The following is a 19,942-nucleotide window of genomic DNA, read 5'->3' as shown; positions in this document are numbered from 1 at the left end:
CCACACAATCGAACGCTTTTGTCAGGTCCATCTTCAATAGTATACCGGGCTGGTTTTTCAGATGTAAGTAAGACATCACATCGCTCACGTACCGAGTCGTCGTGGACACGTCACGCCCACGAATAGCGCCCGTTTGACAAGGGGAAATGACGGACGGCGCGATCAACGAGAGTCGAGAGGCAAACACCTTTGCAATGAGCTTGCGATCCGTATTTAATAGCGTAATCGGCCTCCAATTACGAAGAAGCGACGGGTCCCCCTCCTTCGGCAATAAAACCACCATACCCTGCGTCATGGACCGGGGTAGCCGACCCGTGGTATGGATTTCCATCAAAAGGCGCAAGAATTCGTCCTTAATCAGTGGTAAGACGAACCGCCAAAAACGGACGGTAAGCCCATCCGTGCCAGGGCTACGACCAACGGCCATCGCGCGTAAGGCGGCGGTAAGGTCGGGCCACGTAACAGGACCGTCACACAGATCCCTGTCGTCAGGTGTCAACCGGTCCTTGACGAAGGACGTAAAGTGATCCGTAACGGAATCATCGCTCGGAGCCCGTCGGTAGAGATCACTAAAATAGCGGAAGACTTCGCCCCGCACTCGGAGGCTATCGTCGAGGGTGGTACCGTCATCCAACTGAAGATGTTTCAGGCTCCGCCTGGATTGGCGGTGCCGTTCCAAACTAAGAAAGTACCCGGAAGGTTGTTCCCCCAAATCCTGCCACGCCAAATTTGAACGGATGACCGCACCCTGCAACTCACGTAAGTCATAGTCCCGTAAAGCCGTCTGAACGTCAAACAATTCCTTCTCGAGATGATCCGCGGGAGTCTGTATTAACTGGTCCGAGAGAGACGCGAACCGAGAGGCCAACGTCGCGCGTGTCTGCCGCTGATCTCTGGCACGCGATTTACCATAAAAAATCGCATAGTCACGTAGTCGAGTCTTTAAATTTTCATACCAAAGGAAAATGTCATCGCGACATTCCGGCGTAGACCGACTACGAGCGATGACGCGCTGTACGGCCGTTGCGAAAACGGCTTCGTCAAGTAAGGAGTCATTAAAAGACCAAGTCCCCGGACCGCGAATGACGCCCTCGAAATCCATGTGAGTGATGACCATGGCATGATCGGAAATAGGACAAGGTCGGATAAGGGAATGACGGACATTATGGGAGTCAAAATTACGAACAAAAATGTAGTCAATGCGAGAACGAATAAATTTACCAAATACAAAACCCGAGCGCGTAAATTCACAATTATTAGCATGTTTAAGTCGGTAAGTGTCAATCAAATTTAGGCTATCCTTAAAAACTTGAACGTTAGTAGGCCGAAAACCAGAGGACCCCACCCCCGAGGGCGAACGATCCAGGTGGCGACTACAAATATCATTTAGATCCCCCGCAAACACGACTCTACCGTCCGGGAAAGAATTTCTGATATCTCCAAAAAACTGAACCCGATCACCCTCGGCGTTGGGGGCGTAAACATTAAAAAAATACGTTCTTACATCAAAAAACTCGGTAGTAACCAATAAAGCCCGACCGGAAATTATTTGAGTAACATTCAAGACCCGTATAGACAATTTTTTAGTAAACAAGATAGCAACTCCCCGAAAGCCACTCACTAGATCATGAGAAAAAAACAATTGACCAAAAAATAACAATTTAAAGGCAGCGACATGCGACGCATCCCAATGCGTTTCTTGTAAAAAAACAATGTCCATGTCCTTAATGAATTCGACTAATAAAGCCATCTTACCCACGTCTCGTAAACCATGAACATTTAAAGTAGCTATTTTGACAACCATGCAACCTACTTTGTCTGTGAAGGGTCCGGCGGTTTATTCGGAGTAAACCCACGAGCGTTGGCCAGATTCGGATTCGGTTTCCTCAGGAACTGGGGACGTTTCTGCGACAAGTCAGAGGTGGAACCAAGAGAATGTTTAGTTCCCCGATTGCCGCCCCCCTCTGACTCAAATGGGTTAACTTCCGCATCGGGGTCACCGTCGACGAGCATATCCTCACTAGAACTGAGATTCTGGCCATGATGGCCAGAAATGGTAACGGTGACATTAGGAATCTCCGCATCAGCAACTCCATCGGACATTGGAGCAGGGGGCAAGCCTGCCCCATCACGGACAGGAGAGACTTCGGACTGGAGCACGACATCGCGTTCAGAACCGATAGCTACCTGACCCAACTTCTCTGGGCAGTCACGGGCAAGATGACCGTGTGTCTCACACCGACGACAAACATTACGCGGACAACTTTTGTAAATGTGACCTTCAGCGAGACACCCGTTACAAACCCGATTTTGCGCCTCATGGCGAACGCGATAAAAGGATTCGCGCCCGAGAACATCCGCGATTTTCAAACCGTACGGAAGTGATGAAACCCCCTTGGGCAAAACCACGCGTACGCAACGCTCACCAAGATACAATCCATCAAATTTACGCCAAACGACCTCCCCTTTGATTTCGCAACCAAGGGAGACCAATTTCGCAACCACGGCATCATCGGACACGAATTCAGGCAAACCATGTATTTTAATAATTACCGATCTCGAGACGACTGATTCAGCAGGACACAGGACGTCCATGATTTCCACCCCAGCTTTGACACACTCTTCAGCATCTTCCTCCGACAAAAACGTAATAAAGTAACCTCCAGTACCAGGTACCACAGACGAAATGGCATCAAGACCAAATGATTTTTTAACGGCAGCAACAACAACAGCAGTGGTTTGCACCATACAAACAACGAAGACGCTTCGTCGAAGCGCCTCCATGATGGAGGACTCCCCGAAGGAAACCCTCGAGACCGAGGCTTCGCGGGCGAAAGCCGAAGTCCGTACAATCAAAAACAGCCAACAAAGTACGCCGCAAAAAAACCGACTAACAAGGCGGAGAAAGGACCGCCGAAAAAGGAAACCGTAAAACGCAACAAACACGGAGAGCGAAAAGAAACAACCGCACTCCGCGAAAGCAAGCAACGATCTCATTCTAACGCTCTCCCAACTGAGCTATTTCGGCTCTTTTTCACGCAACCAGGGAAACTTTGCATAGGAAAACAGTTTACTTTAATGTATACGACCCAAAAGCCTTTCTTGTTGCCGTAACCCGGGATCGAACCAGGGACCTTTAGATCTTCAGTCTAACGCTCTCCAAACTGAGCTATTTCGGCTCTTTTTCATGCAACCAGGGAAACTTTCATTTGGAAATAATTTACTTTAAGATACACGATCCAAAAAGATTTCATATTGCCGAAACCCGGGATCGAACCATCGACCTTTAGATCTTCAGTCTAACGCTCTCCCAACTGAGCTATTTCGGCTCTTTTTCACGCAACCAGGGAAACTTTGCATAGGAAAACAGTTTACTTGAATGTATACGACCCAAAAGCCTTTCTTGTTGCCGAAACCCGGGCTCGAACCAGGGACCTTTAGAACTTCAGTCTAACGCTCTCCCAACTGAGCTATTTCGGCTCTTTTTCATGCAACCAGGAAACTTTCCTTTGGAAATAATTTACTTTAAGATACACGATCCAAAAAGATTTCATATTGCCGAAACCCGGGATCGAACCATGGACCTTTAGATCTTCAGTCTAACGCTCTCCCAACTGAGCTATTTCGGATCTTTTTCATGCAACCAGGGAAACTTTCCTTTGGAAATAATTTACTTTAAAATACACGATCCATAAAGATTTCATGTTGCCGAAACCCGGCATCGAACCAGGGACCTTTTGATCTTCAGTTCAACGCTCTCCCAAATGAGCTATTTCGGCTCTCTTTCGTGCAAACAGGGAAACTTTACTGAAGCAAATAATTTACTTTAAAATACACGATCCAAAAATATTTCATATTGCCGAAACCCGGGATCGAACCAGGAACCCTTAGATCTTCAGTCTAACGCTCTCCCAACTGAGCTATTTCGGCTCTTTTTCACACAACCAGGGAAACTTTGCATAGGAAAACAGTTTACTTTAATGTATACGACCCAAAAGCCTTTCTTGTTGCCGAAACCCGGGATCGAACCAGGGACCTTTAGATGTTCAGTCTAACGTTCTCCCAACTGAGCTATTTCGGCTCTCATTCGTCCAAACAGGGAAACTTTACTGAAGCAAATAATTTACTTTAAGATACACTATCCAAAAAGATTTCATATTGCCGAAACCCGGGATCGAACCAGGGACCTTTAAGTCTTCAGTCTGATGCTCTCCCAACTGAGCTATTTCGGCTCTTTTTCATGCAACCAGGGAAACTTTCATTTGGAAATAATTTACTTTAAGATACACGATCCAAAAAGATTTCATATTGCCGAAACCCGGGAACGAACCAGGGACCTTTAAGTCTTCAGTCTAACGCTCTCCCAACTGAGCTATTTCGGCTCTTTTTCACGCAACCAGGGAAACTTTGCATAGGAAAACAGTTTACTTTAACGTATACGACCCAAAAGCCTTTCTTGTTGCCGAAACCCGGGATCGAACCAGGGACCTTTAGATGTTCAGTCTAACGCTCTCCCAACTGAGCTATTTCGGCTCTCTTTCGTCCAAACAGGGAAACTTTACTGAAGGAAATAATTTACTTTAAGATACACGATCCAAAAAGATTTCATATTGCCGAAATCCGGGATCGAACTAGGGACCTTTAGAACTTCAGTCTAACGCTCTCCCAACTGAGCTATTTCGGCTCTTTTTCATGCAACCAGGAAACTTTCCTTTGGAAATAATTTACTTTAAGATACACGATCCAAAAAGATTTCATATTGCCGAAACCCGGGATCGAACCATCGACCTTTAGATCTTCAGTCTAACGCTCTCCCAACTGAGCTATTTCGGCTCTCTTTCACGCAAACAGGGAAACTTTACTGAAGCAAATAATTTACTTTAAGATACACGATCCAAAAATATTTCATATTGCCGAAACCCGGGAACGAACCAGGGACCTTTAAGTCTTCAGTCTAACGCTCTCCCAACTGAGCTATTTCGGCTCTTTTTCACGCAACCAGGGAAACTTTGCATAGGAAAACAGTTTACTTTAATGTATACGACCCAAAAGCCTTTCTTGTTGCCGTAACCCGGGATCGAACCAGGGACTTTTAGATCTTCAGTCTAACGCTCTCCAAACTGAGCTATTTCGGCTCTTTTTCATGCAACCAGGGAAACTTTCATTTGGAAATAATTTACTTTAAGATACACGATCCAAAAAGATTTCATATTGCCGAAACCCGGGATCGAACCATCGACCTTTAGATCTTCAGTCTAACGCTCTCCCAACTGAGCTATTTCGGCTCTTTTTCACGCAACCAGGGAAACTTTGCATAGGAAAACAGTTTACTTGAATGTATACGACCCAAAAGCCTTTCTTGTTGCCGAAACCCGGGCTCGAACCAGGGACCTTTAGAACTTCAGTCTAACGCTCTCCCAACTGAGCTATTTCGGCTCTTTTTCATGCAACCAGGAAACTTTCCTTTGGAAATAATTTACTTTAAGATACACGATCCAAAAAGATTTCATATTGCCGAAACCCGGGATCGAACCATGGACCTTTAGATCTTCAGTCTAACGCTCTCCCAACTGAGCTATTTCGGATCTTTTTCATGCAACCAGGGACACTTTCCTTTGGAAATAATTTACTTTAAAATACACGATCCATAAAGATTTCATGTTGCCGAAACCCGGCATCGAACCAGGGACCTTTTGATCTTCAGTTCAACGCTCTCCCAAATGAGCTATTTCGGCTCTCTTTCGTGCAAACAGGGAAACTTTACTGAAGCAAATAATTTACTTTAAAATACACGATCCAAAAATATTTCATATTGCCGAAACCCGGGATCGAACCAGGAACCCTTAGATCTTCAGTCTAACGCTCTCCCAACTGAGCTATTTCGGCTCTTTTTCACACAACCAGGGAAACTTTGCATAGGAAAACAGTTTACTTTAATGTATACGACCCAAAAGCCTTTCTTGTTGCCGAAACCCGGGATCGAACCAGGGACCTTTAGATGTTCAGTCTAACGTTCTCCCAACTGAGCTATTTCGGCTCTCATTCGTCCAAACAGGGAAACTTTACTGAAGCAAATAATTTACTTTAAGATACACTATCCAAAAAGATTTCATATTGCCGAAACCCGGGATCGAACCAGGGACCTTTAAGTCTTCAGTCTGATGCTCTCCCAACTGAGCTATTTCGGCTCTTTTTCATGCAACCAGGGAAACTTTCATTTGGAAATAATTTACTTTAAGATACACGATCCAAAAAGATTTCATATTGCCGAAACCCGGGAACGAACCAGGGACCTTTAAGTCTTCAGTCTAACGCTCTCCCAACTGAGCTATTTCGGCTCTTTTTCACGCAACCAGGGAAACTTTGCATAGGAAAACAGTTTACTTTAACGTATACGACCCAAAAGCCTTTCTTGTTGCCGAAACCCGGGATCGAACCAGGGACCTTTAGATGTTCAGTCTAACGCTCTCCCAACTGAGCTATTTCGGCTCTCTTTCGTCCAAACAGGGAAACTTTACTGAAGCAAATAATTTACTTTAAGATACACGATCCAAAAAGATTTCATATTGCCGAAATCCGGGATCGAACTAGGGACCTTTAGAACTTCAGTCTAACGCTCTCCCAACTGAGCTATTTCGGCTCTTTTTCATGCAACCAGGAAACTTTCCTTTGGAAATAATTTACTTTAAGATACACGATCCAAAAAGATTTCATATTGCCGAAAAACGGGATCGAACCATCGACCTTTAGATCTTCAGTCTAACGCTCTCCCAACTGAGCTATTTCGGCTCTCTTTCACGCAAACAGGGAAACTTTACTGAAGCAAATAATTTACTTTAAGATACACGATCCAAAAAGATTTCATATTGCCGAAACCCGGGATCGAACCAGGGACCTTTAGATCTTCAGTCTAACGCTCTCCCAACTGAGCTATTTCGGCTCTTTTTCATGCAACCAGGGAAACTTTCCTTTGGAAATAATTTACTTTAAAATACACGATCCATAAAGATTTCATGTTGCCGAAACCCGGCATCGAACCAGGAACCCTTAGATCTTCAGTCTAACGCTCTCCCAACTGAGCTATTTCGGCTCTCTTTCACACAACCAGGGAAACTTTGCATAGGAAAACAGTTTACTTTAATGTATACGACCCAAAAGCCTTTCTTGTTGCCGAAACCCGGGCTCGAACCAGGGACCTTTAAGTCTTCAGTCTAACGCTCTCACAACTGAGCTATTTCGGCTCTTTTTCACGCAACCAGGGAAACTTTGCATAGGAAAACAGTTTACTTGAACGTATACGACCCAAAAGCCTTTCTTGTTGCCGAAACCCGGGCTCGAACCAGGGACCTTTAGAACTTCAGTCTAACGCTCTCCCAACTGAGCTATTTCGGCTCTTTTTCATGCAACCAGGGAAACTTTCCTTTGGATATAATTTACTTTAAGATACACGATCCAAAAAGATTTCATATTGCCGAAACCCGGGATCGAACCATGGACCTTTAGATCTTCAGTCTAATGCTCTCCCAACTGAGCTATTTCGGCTCTCTTTCACGCAAACAGGGAAACTTTACTGAAGCAAATAATTTACTTTAAGATACACGATCCAAAAAGATTTCATATTGCCGAAACCCGGGATCGAACCAGGGACCTTTAGATCTTCAGTCTAACGCTCTCCCAACTGAGCTATTTCGGCTCTATTTCATGCAACCAGGGAAACTTTCCTTTAGAAATAATTTACTTTAAAATAGACGATCCATAAAGATTTCATGTTGCCGAAACCTGGCATCGAACCAGGGACCTTTAGATCTTCAGTTCAACGCTCTCCCAAATGAGCTATTTCGGCTCTCTTTCGTCCAAACAGGGAAACTTTACTGAAGCAAATAATTTACTTTAAGATACACGATCCAAAAAGATTTCATATTGCCGAAATCCGGGATCGAACTAGGGACCTTTAGAACTTCAGTCTAACGCTCTCCCAACTGAGCTATTTCGGCTCTTTTTCATGCAACCAGGAAACTTTCCTTTGAAAATAATTTACTTTAAGATACACGATCAAAAAAGATTTCATATTGCTGAAACCCGGGATCGAACCATCGACCTTTAGATCTTCAGTCTAACGCTCTCCCAACTGAGCTATTTCGGCTCTCTTTCACGCAAACAGGGAAACTTTACTGAAGCAAATAATTTACTTTAAGATACACGATCCAAAAAGATTTCATATTGCCGAAACCCGGGATCGAACCAGGGACCTTTAGATCTTCAGTCTAACGCTCTCCCAACTGAGCTATTTCGGCTCTTTTTCATGCAACCAGGGAAACTTTCCTTTGGAAATAATTTACTTTAAAATACACGATCCATAAAGATTTCATGTTGCCGAAACCCGGCATCGAACCAGGAACCCTTAGATCTTCAGTCTAACGCTCTCCCAACTGAGCTATTTCGGCTCTCTTTCACACAACCAGGGAAACTTTGCATAGGAAAACAGTTTACTTTAATGTATACGACCCAAAAGCCTTTCTTGTTGCCGAAACCCGGGCTCGAACCAGGGACCTTTAAGTCTTCAGTCTAACGCTCTCACAACTGAGCTATTTCGGCTCTTTTTCACGCAACCAGGGAAACTTTGCATAGGAAAACAGTTTACTTGAACGTATACGACCCAAAAGCCTTTCTTGTTGCCGAAACCCGGGCTCGAACCAGGGACCTTTAGAACTTCAGTCTAACGCTCTCCCAAATGAGCTATTTCGGCTCTTTTTCATGCAACCAGGGAAACTTTCCTTTGGATATAATTTACTTTAAGATACACGATCCAAAAAGATTTCATATTGCCGAAACCCGGGATCGAACCATGGACCTTTAGATCTTCAGTCTAATGCTCTCCCAACTGAGCTATTTCGGCTCTCTTTCACGCAAACAGGGAAACTTTACTGAAGCAAATAATTTACTTTAAGATACACGATCCAAAAAGATTTCATATTGCCGAAACCCGGGATCGAACCAGGGACCTTTAAATCTTCAGTCTAACGCTCTCCCAACTGAGCTATTTCGGCTCTATTTCATGCAACCAGGGAAACTTTCCTTTAGAAATAATTTACTTTAAAATAGACGATCCATAAAGATTTCATGTTGCCGAAACCCGGCATCGAACCAGGGACCTTTAGATCTTCAGTTCAACGCTCTCCCAAATGAGCTATTTCGGCTCTCTTTCGTGCAAACAGGGAAACTTTACTGAAGCAAATAATTTACTTTAAAATACACGATCCAAAAAGATTTCATACTGCCGAAACCCGGGATCGAACCAGGGACCTTTAGATCCTCAGTCTAACGCTCTCCCAACTGAGCTATTTCGGCTCTTTTTCACACAACCAGGGAAACTTTGCATAGGAAAACAGTTTACTTTAATGTATACGACCCAAAAGCCTTTCTTGTTGCCGAAACCCGGGATCGAACCAGGGACCTTTAGATGTTCAGTCTAACGCTCTCCCAACTGAGCTATTTCGGCTCTCGTTTGTCCAAACAGGGAAACTTTACTGAAGCAAGTAATTTACTTTAAGATACACGATCCAAAAAGATTTCATATTGCCGAAACCCGGGATCGAACCAGGGACCTTTAGATCTTCAGTCTAACGCTCTCCCAACTGAGCTATTTCGGCTCTTTTTCATGCAACCAGGGAAACTTTCATTTGGAAATAATTTACTTTAAGATACACGATCCAAAAAGATTTCATATTGCCGAAACCCGGGAACGAACCAGGGACCTTTCAGTCTTCAGTCTAACGCTCTCCCAACTGAGCTATTTCGGCTCTTTTTCACGCAACCAGGGAAACTTTGCATAGGAAAACAGTTTACTTTAATGTATACGACCCAAAAGTCTTTCTTGTTGCCGTAACCCGGGATCGAACCAGGGACGTTTAGATCTTCAGACTAACGCTCTCCAAACTGAGCTATTTCGGCTCTTTTTCACGCAACCAGGGAAACTTTCATTTGGAAATAATTTACTTTAAGATACACGATCCAAAAAGATTTCATATTGCCGAAACCCGGGATCGAACCATGGACCTTTAGATCTTCACTCTAACGCTCTCCCAACTGGGCTATTTCGGCTCTCTTTCACGCAAACAGGGAAACTTTAATGAAGCAAATAATTTACTTTAAGATACACGATCCAAAAAGATTTCATATTGCCGAAACCCGGGATCGAACCAGGGACCTTTAGATCTTCAGTCTAACGCTCTCCCAACTGAGCTATTTCGGCCCTATTTCATGCAACCAGCGAAACTTTCCTTTGGAAATAATTTACTTTAAAATACACGATCCATAAAGATTTCATGTTGCCGAAACCCGGCATCGAACCAGGGACCTTTAGATCTTCAGTTCAACGCTCTCCCAAATGAGCTATTTCGGCTCTCTTTCGTGCAAACAGGGAAACTTTACTGAAGCAAATAATTTACTTTAAAATACACGATCCAAAAAGATTTCATATTGCCGAAACCCGGGATCGAACCAGGGACCTTTAGATCTTCAGTCTAGCGCTCTCCCAACTGAGCTATTTCGGCTCTTTTTCATGCAACCAGGGAAACTTTCATTTGGAAATAATTTACTTTAAGATACACGATCCAAAAAGATTTCATATTGCCGAAACCCGGGAACGAACCAGGGACCTTTAAGTCTTCAGTCTAACGCTCTCCCAACTGAGCTATTTCGGCTCTTTTTCACGCAACCAGGGAAACTTTGCATAGGAAAACAGTTTACTTTAATGTATACGACCCAAAAGCCTTTCTTGTTGCCGTAACCCGGGATCGAACCAGGGACCTTTAGATCTTCAGTCTAACGCTCTCCAAACTGAGCTATTTCGGCTCTTTTTCATGCAACCAGGGAAACTTTCATTTGGAAATAATTTACTTTAAGATACACGATCCAAAAAGATTTCTTATTGCCGAAACCCGGGATCGAACCATCGACCTTTAGATCTTCAGTCTAACGCTCTCCCAACTGAGCTATTTCGGCTCTTTTTCACCCAACCAGGGAAACTTTGCATAGGAAAACAGTTTACTTGAATGTATACGACCCAAAACCCTTTCTTGTTGCCGAAACCCGGGCTCGAACCAGGGACCTTTAGAACTTCAGTCTAACGCTCTCCCAACTGAGCTATTTCGGCTCTTTTTCATGCAACCAGGGAAACTTTCCTTTGGAAATAATTTACTTTAAAATACACGATCCATAAAGATTTCATGTTGCCGAAACCCGGCATCGAACCAGGGACCTTCAGATCTTCAGTTCAACGCTCTCCCAAATGAGCTATTTCGGCTCTCTTTCGTGCAAACAGGGAAACTTTACTGAAGCAAATAATTTACTTTAAAATACACGATCCAAAAAGATTTCATATTGCCGAAACCCGGGATCGAACCATGGACCTTTAGATCTTCAGTCTAACGCTCTCCCAACTGAGCTATTTCGGATCTTTTTCATGCAACCAGGGAAACTTTCCTTTGGAAATAATTTACTTTAAAATACACGATCCATAAAGATTTCATGTTGCCGAAACCCGGCATCGAACCAGGGACCTTCAGATCTTCAGTTCAACGCTCTCCCAAATGAGCTATTTCGGCTCTCTTTCGTGCAAACAGGGAAACTTTACTGAAGCAAATAATTTACTTTAAAATACACGATCCAAAAAGATTTCATATTGCCGAAACCCGGGATCGAACCAGGAACCCTTAGATCTTCAGTCTAACGCTCTCCCAACTGAGCTATTTCGGCTCTTTTTCACACAACCAGGGAAACTTTGCATAGGAAAACAGTTTACTTTAATGTATACGACCCAAAAGCCTTTCTTGTTGCCGAAACCCGGGATCGAACCAGGGACCTTTAGATGTTCAGTCTAACGCTCTCCCAACTGAGCTATTTCGGCTCTTTTTCATGCAACCAGGGAAACTTTCATTTGGAAATAATTTACTTTAAGATACACGATCCAAAAAGATTTCATATTGCCGAAACCCGGGAACGAACCAGGGACCTTTAAGTCTTCAGTCTAACGCTCTCCCAACTGAGCTATTTCGGCTCTTTATCACGCAACCAGGGAAACTTTGCATAGGAAAACAGTTTACTTTAACGTATACGACCCAAAAGCCTTTCTTGTTGCCGAAACCCGGGATCGAACCAGGGACCTTTATATGTTCAGTCTAACGCTCTCCCAACTGAGCTATTTCGGCTCTCTTTCGTCCAAACAGGGAAACTTTACTGAAGCAAATAATTTACTTTAAGATACACGATCCAAAAAGATTTCATATTGCCGAAACCCGGGATCGAACTAGAAACCTTTAGAACTTCAGTCTAACGCTCTCCCAACTGAGCTATTTCGGCTCTTTTTCATGCAACCAGGAAACTTTCCTTTGGAAATAATTTACTTTAAGATACACGATCCAAAAAGATTTCATATTGCCGAAACCCGGGATCGAATCATCGACCTTTAGATCTTCAGTCTAACGCTCTCCCAACTGAGCTATTTCGGCTCTCTTTCACGCAAACAGGGAAACTTTACTGAAGCAAATAATTTACTTTAAGATACACGATCCAAAAAGATTTCATATTGCCGAAACCCGGGATCGAACCAGGGACCTTTAGATCTTCAGTCTAACGCTCTCCCAACTGAGCTATTTCGGCTCTTTTTCATGCAACCAGGGAAACTTTCCTTTGGAAATAATTTACTTTAAAATACACGATCCATAAAGATTTCATGTTGCCGAAACCCGGCATCGAACCAGGAACCCTTAGATCTTCAGTCTAACGCTCTCCCAACTGAGCTATTTCGGCTCTTTTTCACACAACCAGGGAAACTTTGCATAGGAAAACAGTTTACTTTAAAATTTACGACCCAAAAGCCTTTCTTGTTGCCGAAACCCGGCATCGAACCAGGGACCTTCAGATCTTCAGTTCAACGCTCTCCCAAATGAGCTATTTCGGCTCTCTTTCGTGCAAACAGGGAAACTTTACTGAAGCAAATAATTTACTTTAAAATACACGATCCAAAAAGATTTCATATTGCCGAAACCCGGGATCGAACCAGGAACCCTTAGATCTTCAGTCTAACGCTCTCCCAACTGAGCTATTTCGGCTCTTTTTCACACAACCAGGGAAACTTTGCATAGGAAAACAGTTTACTTTAATGTATACGACCCAAAAGCCTTTCTTGTTGCCGAAACCCGGGATCGAACCAGGGACCTTTAGATGTTCAGTCTAACGCTCTCCCAACTGAGCTATTTCGGCTCTCGTTTGTCCAAACAGGGAAACTTTACTGAAGCAAGTAATTTACTTTAAGATACACGATCCAAAAAGATTTCATATTGCCGAAACCCGGGATCGAACCAGGGACCTTTAGATCTTCAGTCTAACGCTCTCCCAACTGAGCTATTTCGGCTCTTTTTCATGCAACCAGGGAAACTTTCATTTGGAAATAATTTACTTTAAGATACACGATCCAAAAAGATTTCATATTGCCGAAACCCGGGAACGAACCAGGGACCTTTCAGTCTTCAGTCTAACGCTCTCCCAACTGAGCTATTTCGGCTCTTTTTCACGCAACCAGGGAAACTTTGCATAGGAAAACAGTTTACTTTAATGTATACGACCCAAAAGTCTTTCTTGTTGCCGTAACCCGGGATCGAACCAGGGACGTTTAGATCTTCAGACTAACGCTCTCCAAACTGAGCTATTTCGGCTCTTTTTCACGCAACCAGGGAAACTTTCATTTGGAAATAATTTACTTTAAGATACACGATCCAAAAAGATTTCATATTGCCGAAACCCGGGATCGAACCATGGACCTTTAGATCTTCAATCTAACGCTCTCCCAACTGGGCTATTTCGGCTCTCTTTCACGCAAACAGGGAAACTTTAATGAAGCAAATAATTTACTTTAAGATACACGATCCAAAAAGATTTCATATTGCCGAAACCCGGGATCGAACCAGGGACCTTTAGATCTTCAGTCTAACGCTCTCCCAACTGAGCTATTTCGGCCCTATTTCATGCAACCAGCGAAACTTTCCTTTGGAAATAATTTACTTTAAAATACACGATCCATAAAGATTTCATGTTGCCGAAACCCGGCATCGAACCAGGGACCTTTAGATCTTCAGTTCAACGCTCTCCCAAATGAGCTATTTCGGCTCTCTTTCGTGCAAACAGGGAAACTTTACTGAAGCAAATAATTTACTTTAAAATACACGATCCAAAAAGATTTCATATTGCCGAAACCCGGGATCGAACCAGGGACCTTTAGATCTTCAGTCTAGCGCTCTCCCAACTGAGCTATTTCGGCTCTTTTTCATGCAACCAGGGAAACTTTCATTTGGAAATAATTTACTTTAAGATACACGATCCAAAAAGATTTCATATTGCCGAAACCCGGGAACGAACCAGGGACCTTTAAGTCTTCAGTCTAACGCTCTCCCAACTGAGCTATTTCGGCTCTTTTTCACGCAACCAGGGAAACTTTGCATAGGAAAACAGTTTACTTTAATGTATACGACCCAAAAGCCTTTCTTGTTGCCGTAACCCGGGATCGAACCAGGGACCTTTAGATCTTCAGTCTAACGCTCTCCAAACTGAGCTATTTCGGCTCTTTTTCATGCAACCAGGGAAACTTTCATTTGGAAATAATTTACTTTAAGATACACGATCCAAAAAGATTTCTTATTGCCGAAACCCGGGATCGAACCATCGACCTTTAGATCTTCAGTCTAACGCTCTCCCAACTGAGCTATTTCGGCTCTTTTTCACACAACCAGGGAAACTTTGCATAGGAAAACAGTTTACTTGAATGTATACGACCCAAAACCCTTTCTTGTTGCCGAAACCCGGGCTCGAACCAGGGACCTTTAGAACTTCAGTCTAACGCTCTCCCAACTGAGCTATTTCGGCTCTTTTTCATGCAACCAGGGAAACTTTCCTTTGGAAATAATTTACTTTAAAATACACGATCCATAAAGATTTCATGTTGCCGAAACCCGGCATCGAACCAGGGACCTTCAGATCTTCAGTTCAACGCTCTCCCAAATGAGCTATTTCGGCTCTCTTTCGTGCAAACAGGGAAACTTTACTGAAGCAAATAATTTACTTTAAAATACACGATCCAAAAAGATTTCATATTGCCGAAACCCGGGATCGAACCATGGACCTTTAGATCTTCAGTCTAACGCTCTCCCAACTGAGCTATTTCGGATCTTTTTCATGCAACCAGGGAAACTTTCCTTTGGAAATAATTTACTTTAAAATACACGATCCATAAAGATTTCATGTTGCCGAAACCCGGCATCGAACCAGGGACCTTCAGATCTTCAGTTCAACGCTCTCCCAAATGAGCTATTTCGGCTCTCTTTCGTGCAAACAGGGAAACTTTACTGAAGCAAATAATTTACTTTAAAATACACGATCCAAAAAGATTTCATATTGCCGAAACCCGGGATCGAACCAGGAACCCTTAGATCTTCAGTCTAACGCTCTCCCAACTGAGCTATTTCGGCTCTTTTTCACACAACCAGGGAAACTTTGCATAGGAAAACAGTTTACTTTAATGTATACGACCCAAAAGCCTTTCTTGTTGCCGAAACCCGGGATCGAACCAGGGACCTTTAGATGTTCAGTCTAACGCTCTCCCAACTGAGCTATTTCGGCTCTTTTTCATGCAACCAGGGAAACTTTCATTTGGAAATAATTTACTTTAAGATACACGATCCAAAAAGATTTCATATTGCCGAAACCCGGGAACGAACCAGGGACCTTTAAGTCTTCAGTCTAACGCTCTCCCAACTGAGCTATTTCGGCTCTTTATCACGCAACCAGGGAAACTTTGCATAGGAAAACAGTTTACTTTAACGTATACGACCCAAAAGCCTTTCTTGTTGCCGAAACCCGGGATCGAACCAGGGACCTTTATATGTTCAGTCTAACGCTCTCCCAACTGAGCTATTTCGGCTCTCTTTCGTCCAAACAGGGAAACTTTACTGAAGCAAATAATTTACTTTAAGATACACGATCCAAAAAGATTTCATATTGCCGAAACCCGGGATCGAACTAGAAACCTTTAGAACTTCAGTCTAACGCTCTCCCAACTGAGCTATTTCGGCTCTTTTTCATGCAACCAGGAAACTTTCCTTTGGAAATAATTTACTTTAAGATACACGATCCAAAAAGATTTCATATTGCCGAAACCCGGGATCGAATCATCGACCTTTAGATCTTCAGTCTAACGCTCTCCCAACTGAGCTATTTCGGCTCTCTTTCACGCAAACAGGGAAACTTTACTGAAGCAAATAATTTACTTTAAGATACACGATCCAAAAAGATTTCATATTGCCGAAACCCGGGATCGAACCAGGGACCTTTAGATCTTCAGTCTAACGCTCTCCCAACTGAGCTATTTCGGCTCTTTTTCATGCAACCAGGGAAACTTTCCTTTGGAAATAATTTACTTTAAAATACACGATCCATAAAGATTTCATGTTGCCGAAACCCGGCATCGAACCAGGAACCCTTAGATCTTCAGTCTAACGCTCTCCCAACTGAGCTATTTCGGCTCTTTTTCACACAACCAGGGAAACTTTGCATAGGAAAACAGTTTACTTTAAAATTTACGACCCAAAAGCCTTTCTTGTTGCCGAAACCCGGCATCGAACCAGGGACCTTCAGATCTTCAGTTCAACGCTCTCCCAAATGAGCTATTTCGGCTCTCTTTCGTGCAAACAGGGAAACTTTACTGAAGCAAATAATTTACTTTAAAATACACGATCCAAAAAGATTTCATATTGCCGAAACCCGGGATCGAACCAGGAACCCTTAGATCTTCAGTCTAACGCTCTCCCAACTGAGCTATTTCGGCTCTTTTTCACACAACCAGGGAAACTTTGCATAGGAAAACAGTTTACTTTAATGTATACGACCCAAAAGCCTTTCTTGTTGCCGAAACCCGGGATCGAACCAGGGACCTTTAGATGTTCAGTCTAACGCTCTCCCAACTGAGCTATTTCGGCTCTTTTTCATGCAACCAGGGAAACTTTCATTTGGAAATAATTTACTTTAAGATACACGATCCAAAAAGATTTCATATTGCCGAAACCCGGGAACGAACCAGGGACCTTTAAGTCTTCAGTCTAACGCTCTCCCAACTGAGCTATTTCGGCTCTTTATCACGCAACCAGGGAAACTTTGCATAGGAAAACAGTTTACTTTAACGTATACGACCCAAAAGCCTTTCTTGTTGCCGAAACCCGGGATCGAACCAGGGACCTTTATATGTTCAGTCTAACGCTCTCCCAACTGAGCTATTTCGGCTCTCTTTCGTCCAAACAGGGAAACTTTACTGAAGCAAATAATTTACTTTAAGATACACGATCCAAAAAGATTTCATATTGCCGAAACCCGGGATCGAACTAGAAACCTTTAGAACTTCAGTCTAACGCTCTCCCAACTGAGCTATTTCGGCTCTTTTTCATGCAACCAGGAAACTTTCCTTTGGAAATACTTTACTTTAAGATACACGATCCAAAAAGATTTCATATTGCCGAAACCCGGGATCGAATCATCGACCTTTAGATCTTCAGTCTAACGCTCTCCCAACTGAGCTATTTCGGCTCTCTTTCACGCAAACAGGGAAACTTTACTGAAGCAAATAATTTACTTTAAGATACACGATCCAAAAAGATTTCATATTGCCGAAACCCGGGATCGAACCAGGGACCTTTAGATCTTCAGTCTAACGCTCTCCCAACTGAGCTATTTCGGCTCTTTTTCACGCAACCAGGGAAACTTTGCATAGAAAAACAGTTTACTTGAATGTATACGACCCAAAAGCCTTTCTTGTTGCCGAAACCCGGGCTCGAACCAGGGACCTTTAGAACTTCAGTCTAACGCTCTCCCAACTGAGCTATTTCGGGTCTTGTTCATGCAACCAGGGAAACTTTCCTTTGGAAATAATTTACTTTAAGATACACGACCCAAAAAGATTTCATATTGCCGAAACCGGGACCGAACCAGGGACCTTTAGATCTTCAGTCTAACGCTCTCCCAACTGAGCTATTTCGGCTCTTTTTCACACAACCAGGGAAACTTTGCATAGGAAAACAGTTTACTTTAAAATTTACGACCCAAAAGCCTTTCTTGTTGCCGAAACCCGGGATCGAACCAGGGACCTTTAGATGTTCAGACTAACGCTCTCCCAACTGAGCTATTTCGGCTCTCTTTCGTCCAAACAGGGAAACTTTACTGAAGCAAATAATTTACTTTAAGATACACGATCCAAAAAGATTTCATATTGCCGAAACCCGGGATCGAACCAGGGACCTTTAAGTCTTCAGTCTGATGCTCTCCCAACTGAGCTATTTCGGCTCTTTTTCATGCAACCAGGGAAACTTTCATTTGGAAATAATTTACTTTAAGATACACGATCCAAAAACATTTCATATTGCCGAAACCCGGGAACGAACCAGGGACCTTTAAGTCTTCAGTCTAACGCTATCCCAACTGAGCTATTTCGGCTCTTTTTCACGCAACCAGGGAAACTTTGCATAGGAAAACAGTTTACTTGAATGTATACGACCCAAAAGCCGTTCTTGTTGCCGAAACCCGGGCTCGAACCATCGACCTTTAGATCTTCAGTCTAACGCTCTCCCAACTGAGCTATTTCGGCTCTCTTTCACGCAAACAGGGAAACTTTACTGAAGCAAATAATTTACTTTAAGATACACGATCCAAAAAGATTTCATATTGCCGAAACCCGGGATAGAACCAGGGACCTTTAGATCTTCAGTCTAACGCTCTCCCAACTGAGCTATTTCGGCTCTTTTTCATGCAACCAGGGAAACTTTCCTTTGGAAATAATTTACTTTAAAATACACGATCCATAAAGATTTTATGTTGCCGAAACCCGGCATCGAACCAGGGACCTTTAGATCTTCAGTTCAACGCTCTCCCAAATGAGCTATTTCGGCTCTCTTTCGTGCAAACATTGAAACTTTACTGAAGCAAATAATTTACTTTAAGATACACGATCCAAAAAGATTTCATATTGCCAAAACCCGGGATCGAACCAGGGACCTTTAGATCTTCAGTCTAACGCTCTCCCAACTGAGCTATTTCGGCTCTTTTTCATGCAACCAGGGAAACTTTCCTTTGGAAATAATTTACTTTAAAATACACGATCCATAAAGATTTCATGTTGCCGAAACCCGGCATCGAACCAGGGACCTTTAGATCTTCAGTTCAACGCTCTCCCAAATGAGCTATTTCGGCTCTCTTTCGTGCAAACAGGGAAACTTTACTGAAGCAAATAATTTACTTTAAAATACACGATCCAAAAAGATTTCATATTGCCGAAACCCGGGATCGAACCAGGAACCCTTAGATCTTCAGTCTAACGCTCTCCCAACTGAGCTATTTCGGCTCTTTTTCACACAACCAGGGAAACTTTGCATAGGAAAACAGTTTACTTTAATGTATACGACCCAAAAGCCTTTCTTGTTGCCGAAATCCGGGATCGAACCAGGGACCTTTAGATGTTCAGTCTAACGCTCTCCCAACTGAGCTATTTCGGCTCTCTTTCGTCCAAACAGGGAAACTTTACTGAAGCAAATAATTTACTTTAAGATACACGATCCAAAAAGATTTCATATTGCCGAAACCCGGGATCGAACCAGGGACCTTTAAGTCTTCAGTCTGATGCTCTCCCAACTGAGCTATTTCGGCTCTTTCTCATGCAACCAGGGAAACTTTCATTTGGAAATAGTTTACTTTAAGATACACGATCCAAAAAGATTTCATATTACCGAAACCCGGGAACGAACCAGGGACCTTTAAGTCTTCAGTCTAACGCTCTCCCAACTGAGCTATTTCGGCTCTTTATCACGCAACCAGGGAAACTTTGCATAGGAAAAAAGTTTTCTTTAATGTA

The 19,942-nt window shown here is 43.1% G+C and overlaps 1 protein-coding gene and 37 non-coding genes across 38 annotated transcripts; all 38 read right to left on the bottom strand.

Annotated features, from left to right (window-relative positions):
* Positions 1–1,809: 1,809 nt before the first annotated feature.
* LOC149592292 (uncharacterized) lies at positions 1,810–2,784 on the bottom strand. Its single transcript, XM_089861747.1, has one exon. The coding sequence runs from the start codon at positions 2,782–2,784 to the stop codon at positions 1,810–1,812; it is 975 nt and encodes a 324-aa protein (XP_089717873.1).
* A 623-nt stretch (positions 2,785–3,407) lies between these two features.
* TRNAF-GAA (transfer RNA phenylalanine (anticodon GAA)) lies at positions 3,408–3,480 on the bottom strand. The gene has a single exon. It is a non-coding gene; the product is annotated as a tRNA-Phe (tRNA).
* Positions 3,481–3,857: 377 nt separating this feature from the next.
* Positions 3,858–3,930, bottom strand: TRNAF-GAA (transfer RNA phenylalanine (anticodon GAA)). Its single transcript has one exon. It is a non-coding gene; the product is annotated as a tRNA-Phe (tRNA).
* A 530-nt stretch (positions 3,931–4,460) lies between these two features.
* TRNAF-GAA (transfer RNA phenylalanine (anticodon GAA)) lies at positions 4,461–4,533 on the bottom strand. The gene has a single exon. It is a non-coding gene; the product is annotated as a tRNA-Phe (tRNA).
* Positions 4,534–5,363: 830 nt separating this feature from the next.
* TRNAF-GAA (transfer RNA phenylalanine (anticodon GAA)) lies at positions 5,364–5,436 on the bottom strand. Its single transcript has one exon. It is a non-coding gene; the product is annotated as a tRNA-Phe (tRNA).
* A 377-nt stretch (positions 5,437–5,813) lies between these two features.
* Positions 5,814–5,886, bottom strand: TRNAF-GAA (transfer RNA phenylalanine (anticodon GAA)). The gene has a single exon. It is a non-coding gene; the product is annotated as a tRNA-Phe (tRNA).
* Positions 5,887–6,416: 530 nt separating this feature from the next.
* TRNAF-GAA (transfer RNA phenylalanine (anticodon GAA)) lies at positions 6,417–6,489 on the bottom strand. Its single transcript has one exon. It is a non-coding gene; the product is annotated as a tRNA-Phe (tRNA).
* Positions 6,490–6,716: 227 nt separating this feature from the next.
* TRNAF-GAA (transfer RNA phenylalanine (anticodon GAA)) lies at positions 6,717–6,789 on the bottom strand. Its single transcript has one exon. It is a non-coding gene; the product is annotated as a tRNA-Phe (tRNA).
* A 78-nt stretch (positions 6,790–6,867) lies between these two features.
* Positions 6,868–6,940, bottom strand: TRNAF-GAA (transfer RNA phenylalanine (anticodon GAA)). Its single transcript has one exon. It is a non-coding gene; the product is annotated as a tRNA-Phe (tRNA).
* A 379-nt stretch (positions 6,941–7,319) lies between these two features.
* On the bottom strand, positions 7,320–7,392 carry TRNAF-GAA (transfer RNA phenylalanine (anticodon GAA)). The gene has a single exon. It is a non-coding gene; the product is annotated as a tRNA-Phe (tRNA).
* A 77-nt stretch (positions 7,393–7,469) lies between these two features.
* Positions 7,470–7,542, bottom strand: TRNAF-GAA (transfer RNA phenylalanine (anticodon GAA)). Its single transcript has one exon. It is a non-coding gene; the product is annotated as a tRNA-Phe (tRNA).
* Positions 7,543–7,620: 78 nt separating this feature from the next.
* On the bottom strand, positions 7,621–7,693 carry TRNAF-GAA (transfer RNA phenylalanine (anticodon GAA)). Its single transcript has one exon. It is a non-coding gene; the product is annotated as a tRNA-Phe (tRNA).
* A 528-nt stretch (positions 7,694–8,221) lies between these two features.
* On the bottom strand, positions 8,222–8,294 carry TRNAF-GAA (transfer RNA phenylalanine (anticodon GAA)). The gene has a single exon. It is a non-coding gene; the product is annotated as a tRNA-Phe (tRNA).
* A 529-nt stretch (positions 8,295–8,823) lies between these two features.
* TRNAF-GAA (transfer RNA phenylalanine (anticodon GAA)) lies at positions 8,824–8,896 on the bottom strand. Its single transcript has one exon. It is a non-coding gene; the product is annotated as a tRNA-Phe (tRNA).
* A 78-nt stretch (positions 8,897–8,974) lies between these two features.
* Positions 8,975–9,047, bottom strand: TRNAF-GAA (transfer RNA phenylalanine (anticodon GAA)). The gene has a single exon. It is a non-coding gene; the product is annotated as a tRNA-Phe (tRNA).
* Positions 9,048–9,275: 228 nt separating this feature from the next.
* TRNAL-GAG (transfer RNA leucine (anticodon GAG)) lies at positions 9,276–9,348 on the bottom strand. Its single transcript has one exon. It is a non-coding gene; the product is annotated as a tRNA-Leu (tRNA).
* A 78-nt stretch (positions 9,349–9,426) lies between these two features.
* On the bottom strand, positions 9,427–9,499 carry TRNAF-GAA (transfer RNA phenylalanine (anticodon GAA)). The gene has a single exon. It is a non-coding gene; the product is annotated as a tRNA-Phe (tRNA).
* Positions 9,500–9,577: 78 nt separating this feature from the next.
* On the bottom strand, positions 9,578–9,650 carry TRNAF-GAA (transfer RNA phenylalanine (anticodon GAA)). Its single transcript has one exon. It is a non-coding gene; the product is annotated as a tRNA-Phe (tRNA).
* Positions 9,651–10,179: 529 nt separating this feature from the next.
* On the bottom strand, positions 10,180–10,252 carry TRNAF-GAA (transfer RNA phenylalanine (anticodon GAA)). Its single transcript has one exon. It is a non-coding gene; the product is annotated as a tRNA-Phe (tRNA).
* A 228-nt stretch (positions 10,253–10,480) lies between these two features.
* TRNAF-GAA (transfer RNA phenylalanine (anticodon GAA)) lies at positions 10,481–10,553 on the bottom strand. Its single transcript has one exon. It is a non-coding gene; the product is annotated as a tRNA-Phe (tRNA).
* A 529-nt stretch (positions 10,554–11,082) lies between these two features.
* TRNAF-GAA (transfer RNA phenylalanine (anticodon GAA)) lies at positions 11,083–11,155 on the bottom strand. The gene has a single exon. It is a non-coding gene; the product is annotated as a tRNA-Phe (tRNA).
* Positions 11,156–11,684: 529 nt separating this feature from the next.
* Positions 11,685–11,757, bottom strand: TRNAF-GAA (transfer RNA phenylalanine (anticodon GAA)). Its single transcript has one exon. It is a non-coding gene; the product is annotated as a tRNA-Phe (tRNA).
* A 78-nt stretch (positions 11,758–11,835) lies between these two features.
* TRNAF-GAA (transfer RNA phenylalanine (anticodon GAA)) lies at positions 11,836–11,908 on the bottom strand. Its single transcript has one exon. It is a non-coding gene; the product is annotated as a tRNA-Phe (tRNA).
* A 679-nt stretch (positions 11,909–12,587) lies between these two features.
* TRNAF-GAA (transfer RNA phenylalanine (anticodon GAA)) lies at positions 12,588–12,660 on the bottom strand. The gene has a single exon. It is a non-coding gene; the product is annotated as a tRNA-Phe (tRNA).
* A 379-nt stretch (positions 12,661–13,039) lies between these two features.
* TRNAF-GAA (transfer RNA phenylalanine (anticodon GAA)) lies at positions 13,040–13,112 on the bottom strand. The gene has a single exon. It is a non-coding gene; the product is annotated as a tRNA-Phe (tRNA).
* A 78-nt stretch (positions 13,113–13,190) lies between these two features.
* On the bottom strand, positions 13,191–13,263 carry TRNAF-GAA (transfer RNA phenylalanine (anticodon GAA)). Its single transcript has one exon. It is a non-coding gene; the product is annotated as a tRNA-Phe (tRNA).
* Positions 13,264–13,341: 78 nt separating this feature from the next.
* On the bottom strand, positions 13,342–13,414 carry TRNAF-GAA (transfer RNA phenylalanine (anticodon GAA)). Its single transcript has one exon. It is a non-coding gene; the product is annotated as a tRNA-Phe (tRNA).
* A 529-nt stretch (positions 13,415–13,943) lies between these two features.
* On the bottom strand, positions 13,944–14,016 carry TRNAF-GAA (transfer RNA phenylalanine (anticodon GAA)). The gene has a single exon. It is a non-coding gene; the product is annotated as a tRNA-Phe (tRNA).
* A 228-nt stretch (positions 14,017–14,244) lies between these two features.
* Positions 14,245–14,317, bottom strand: TRNAF-GAA (transfer RNA phenylalanine (anticodon GAA)). The gene has a single exon. It is a non-coding gene; the product is annotated as a tRNA-Phe (tRNA).
* Positions 14,318–14,846: 529 nt separating this feature from the next.
* On the bottom strand, positions 14,847–14,919 carry TRNAF-GAA (transfer RNA phenylalanine (anticodon GAA)). Its single transcript has one exon. It is a non-coding gene; the product is annotated as a tRNA-Phe (tRNA).
* A 529-nt stretch (positions 14,920–15,448) lies between these two features.
* Positions 15,449–15,521, bottom strand: TRNAF-GAA (transfer RNA phenylalanine (anticodon GAA)). The gene has a single exon. It is a non-coding gene; the product is annotated as a tRNA-Phe (tRNA).
* Positions 15,522–15,599: 78 nt separating this feature from the next.
* TRNAF-GAA (transfer RNA phenylalanine (anticodon GAA)) lies at positions 15,600–15,672 on the bottom strand. Its single transcript has one exon. It is a non-coding gene; the product is annotated as a tRNA-Phe (tRNA).
* A 679-nt stretch (positions 15,673–16,351) lies between these two features.
* Positions 16,352–16,424, bottom strand: TRNAF-GAA (transfer RNA phenylalanine (anticodon GAA)). The gene has a single exon. It is a non-coding gene; the product is annotated as a tRNA-Phe (tRNA).
* A 379-nt stretch (positions 16,425–16,803) lies between these two features.
* TRNAF-GAA (transfer RNA phenylalanine (anticodon GAA)) lies at positions 16,804–16,876 on the bottom strand. The gene has a single exon. It is a non-coding gene; the product is annotated as a tRNA-Phe (tRNA).
* A 78-nt stretch (positions 16,877–16,954) lies between these two features.
* Positions 16,955–17,027, bottom strand: TRNAF-GAA (transfer RNA phenylalanine (anticodon GAA)). Its single transcript has one exon. It is a non-coding gene; the product is annotated as a tRNA-Phe (tRNA).
* Positions 17,028–17,706: 679 nt separating this feature from the next.
* TRNAF-GAA (transfer RNA phenylalanine (anticodon GAA)) lies at positions 17,707–17,779 on the bottom strand. The gene has a single exon. It is a non-coding gene; the product is annotated as a tRNA-Phe (tRNA).
* Positions 17,780–19,061: 1,282 nt separating this feature from the next.
* TRNAF-GAA (transfer RNA phenylalanine (anticodon GAA)) lies at positions 19,062–19,134 on the bottom strand. Its single transcript has one exon. It is a non-coding gene; the product is annotated as a tRNA-Phe (tRNA).
* Positions 19,135–19,362: 228 nt separating this feature from the next.
* On the bottom strand, positions 19,363–19,435 carry TRNAF-GAA (transfer RNA phenylalanine (anticodon GAA)). Its single transcript has one exon. It is a non-coding gene; the product is annotated as a tRNA-Phe (tRNA).
* Between the last annotated feature and the right edge of the window lie 507 nt (positions 19,436–19,942).

This window comes from Phalangium opilio, unplaced genomic scaffold, assembly GCF_054372755.1.
Source record: "Phalangium opilio isolate 3A_F unplaced genomic scaffold, DU_Popi_V2 ptg000500l_1, whole genome shotgun sequence".
NCBI lineage: Eukaryota > Metazoa > Arthropoda > Arachnida > Opiliones > Phalangiidae > Phalangium > Phalangium opilio.
The sequence above is the reverse complement of the archived record's forward strand: the minus strand, read 5'-3'. Positions and strand labels throughout refer to the sequence as shown.

Coding starts and splice junctions, on each gene's coding strand:
- LOC149592292 (XM_089861747.1), bottom strand. CDS start 2,784: ATGGAGGCGCTTCGACGAAGCGTCTTCGTTGTTTGTATGGTGCAAACC.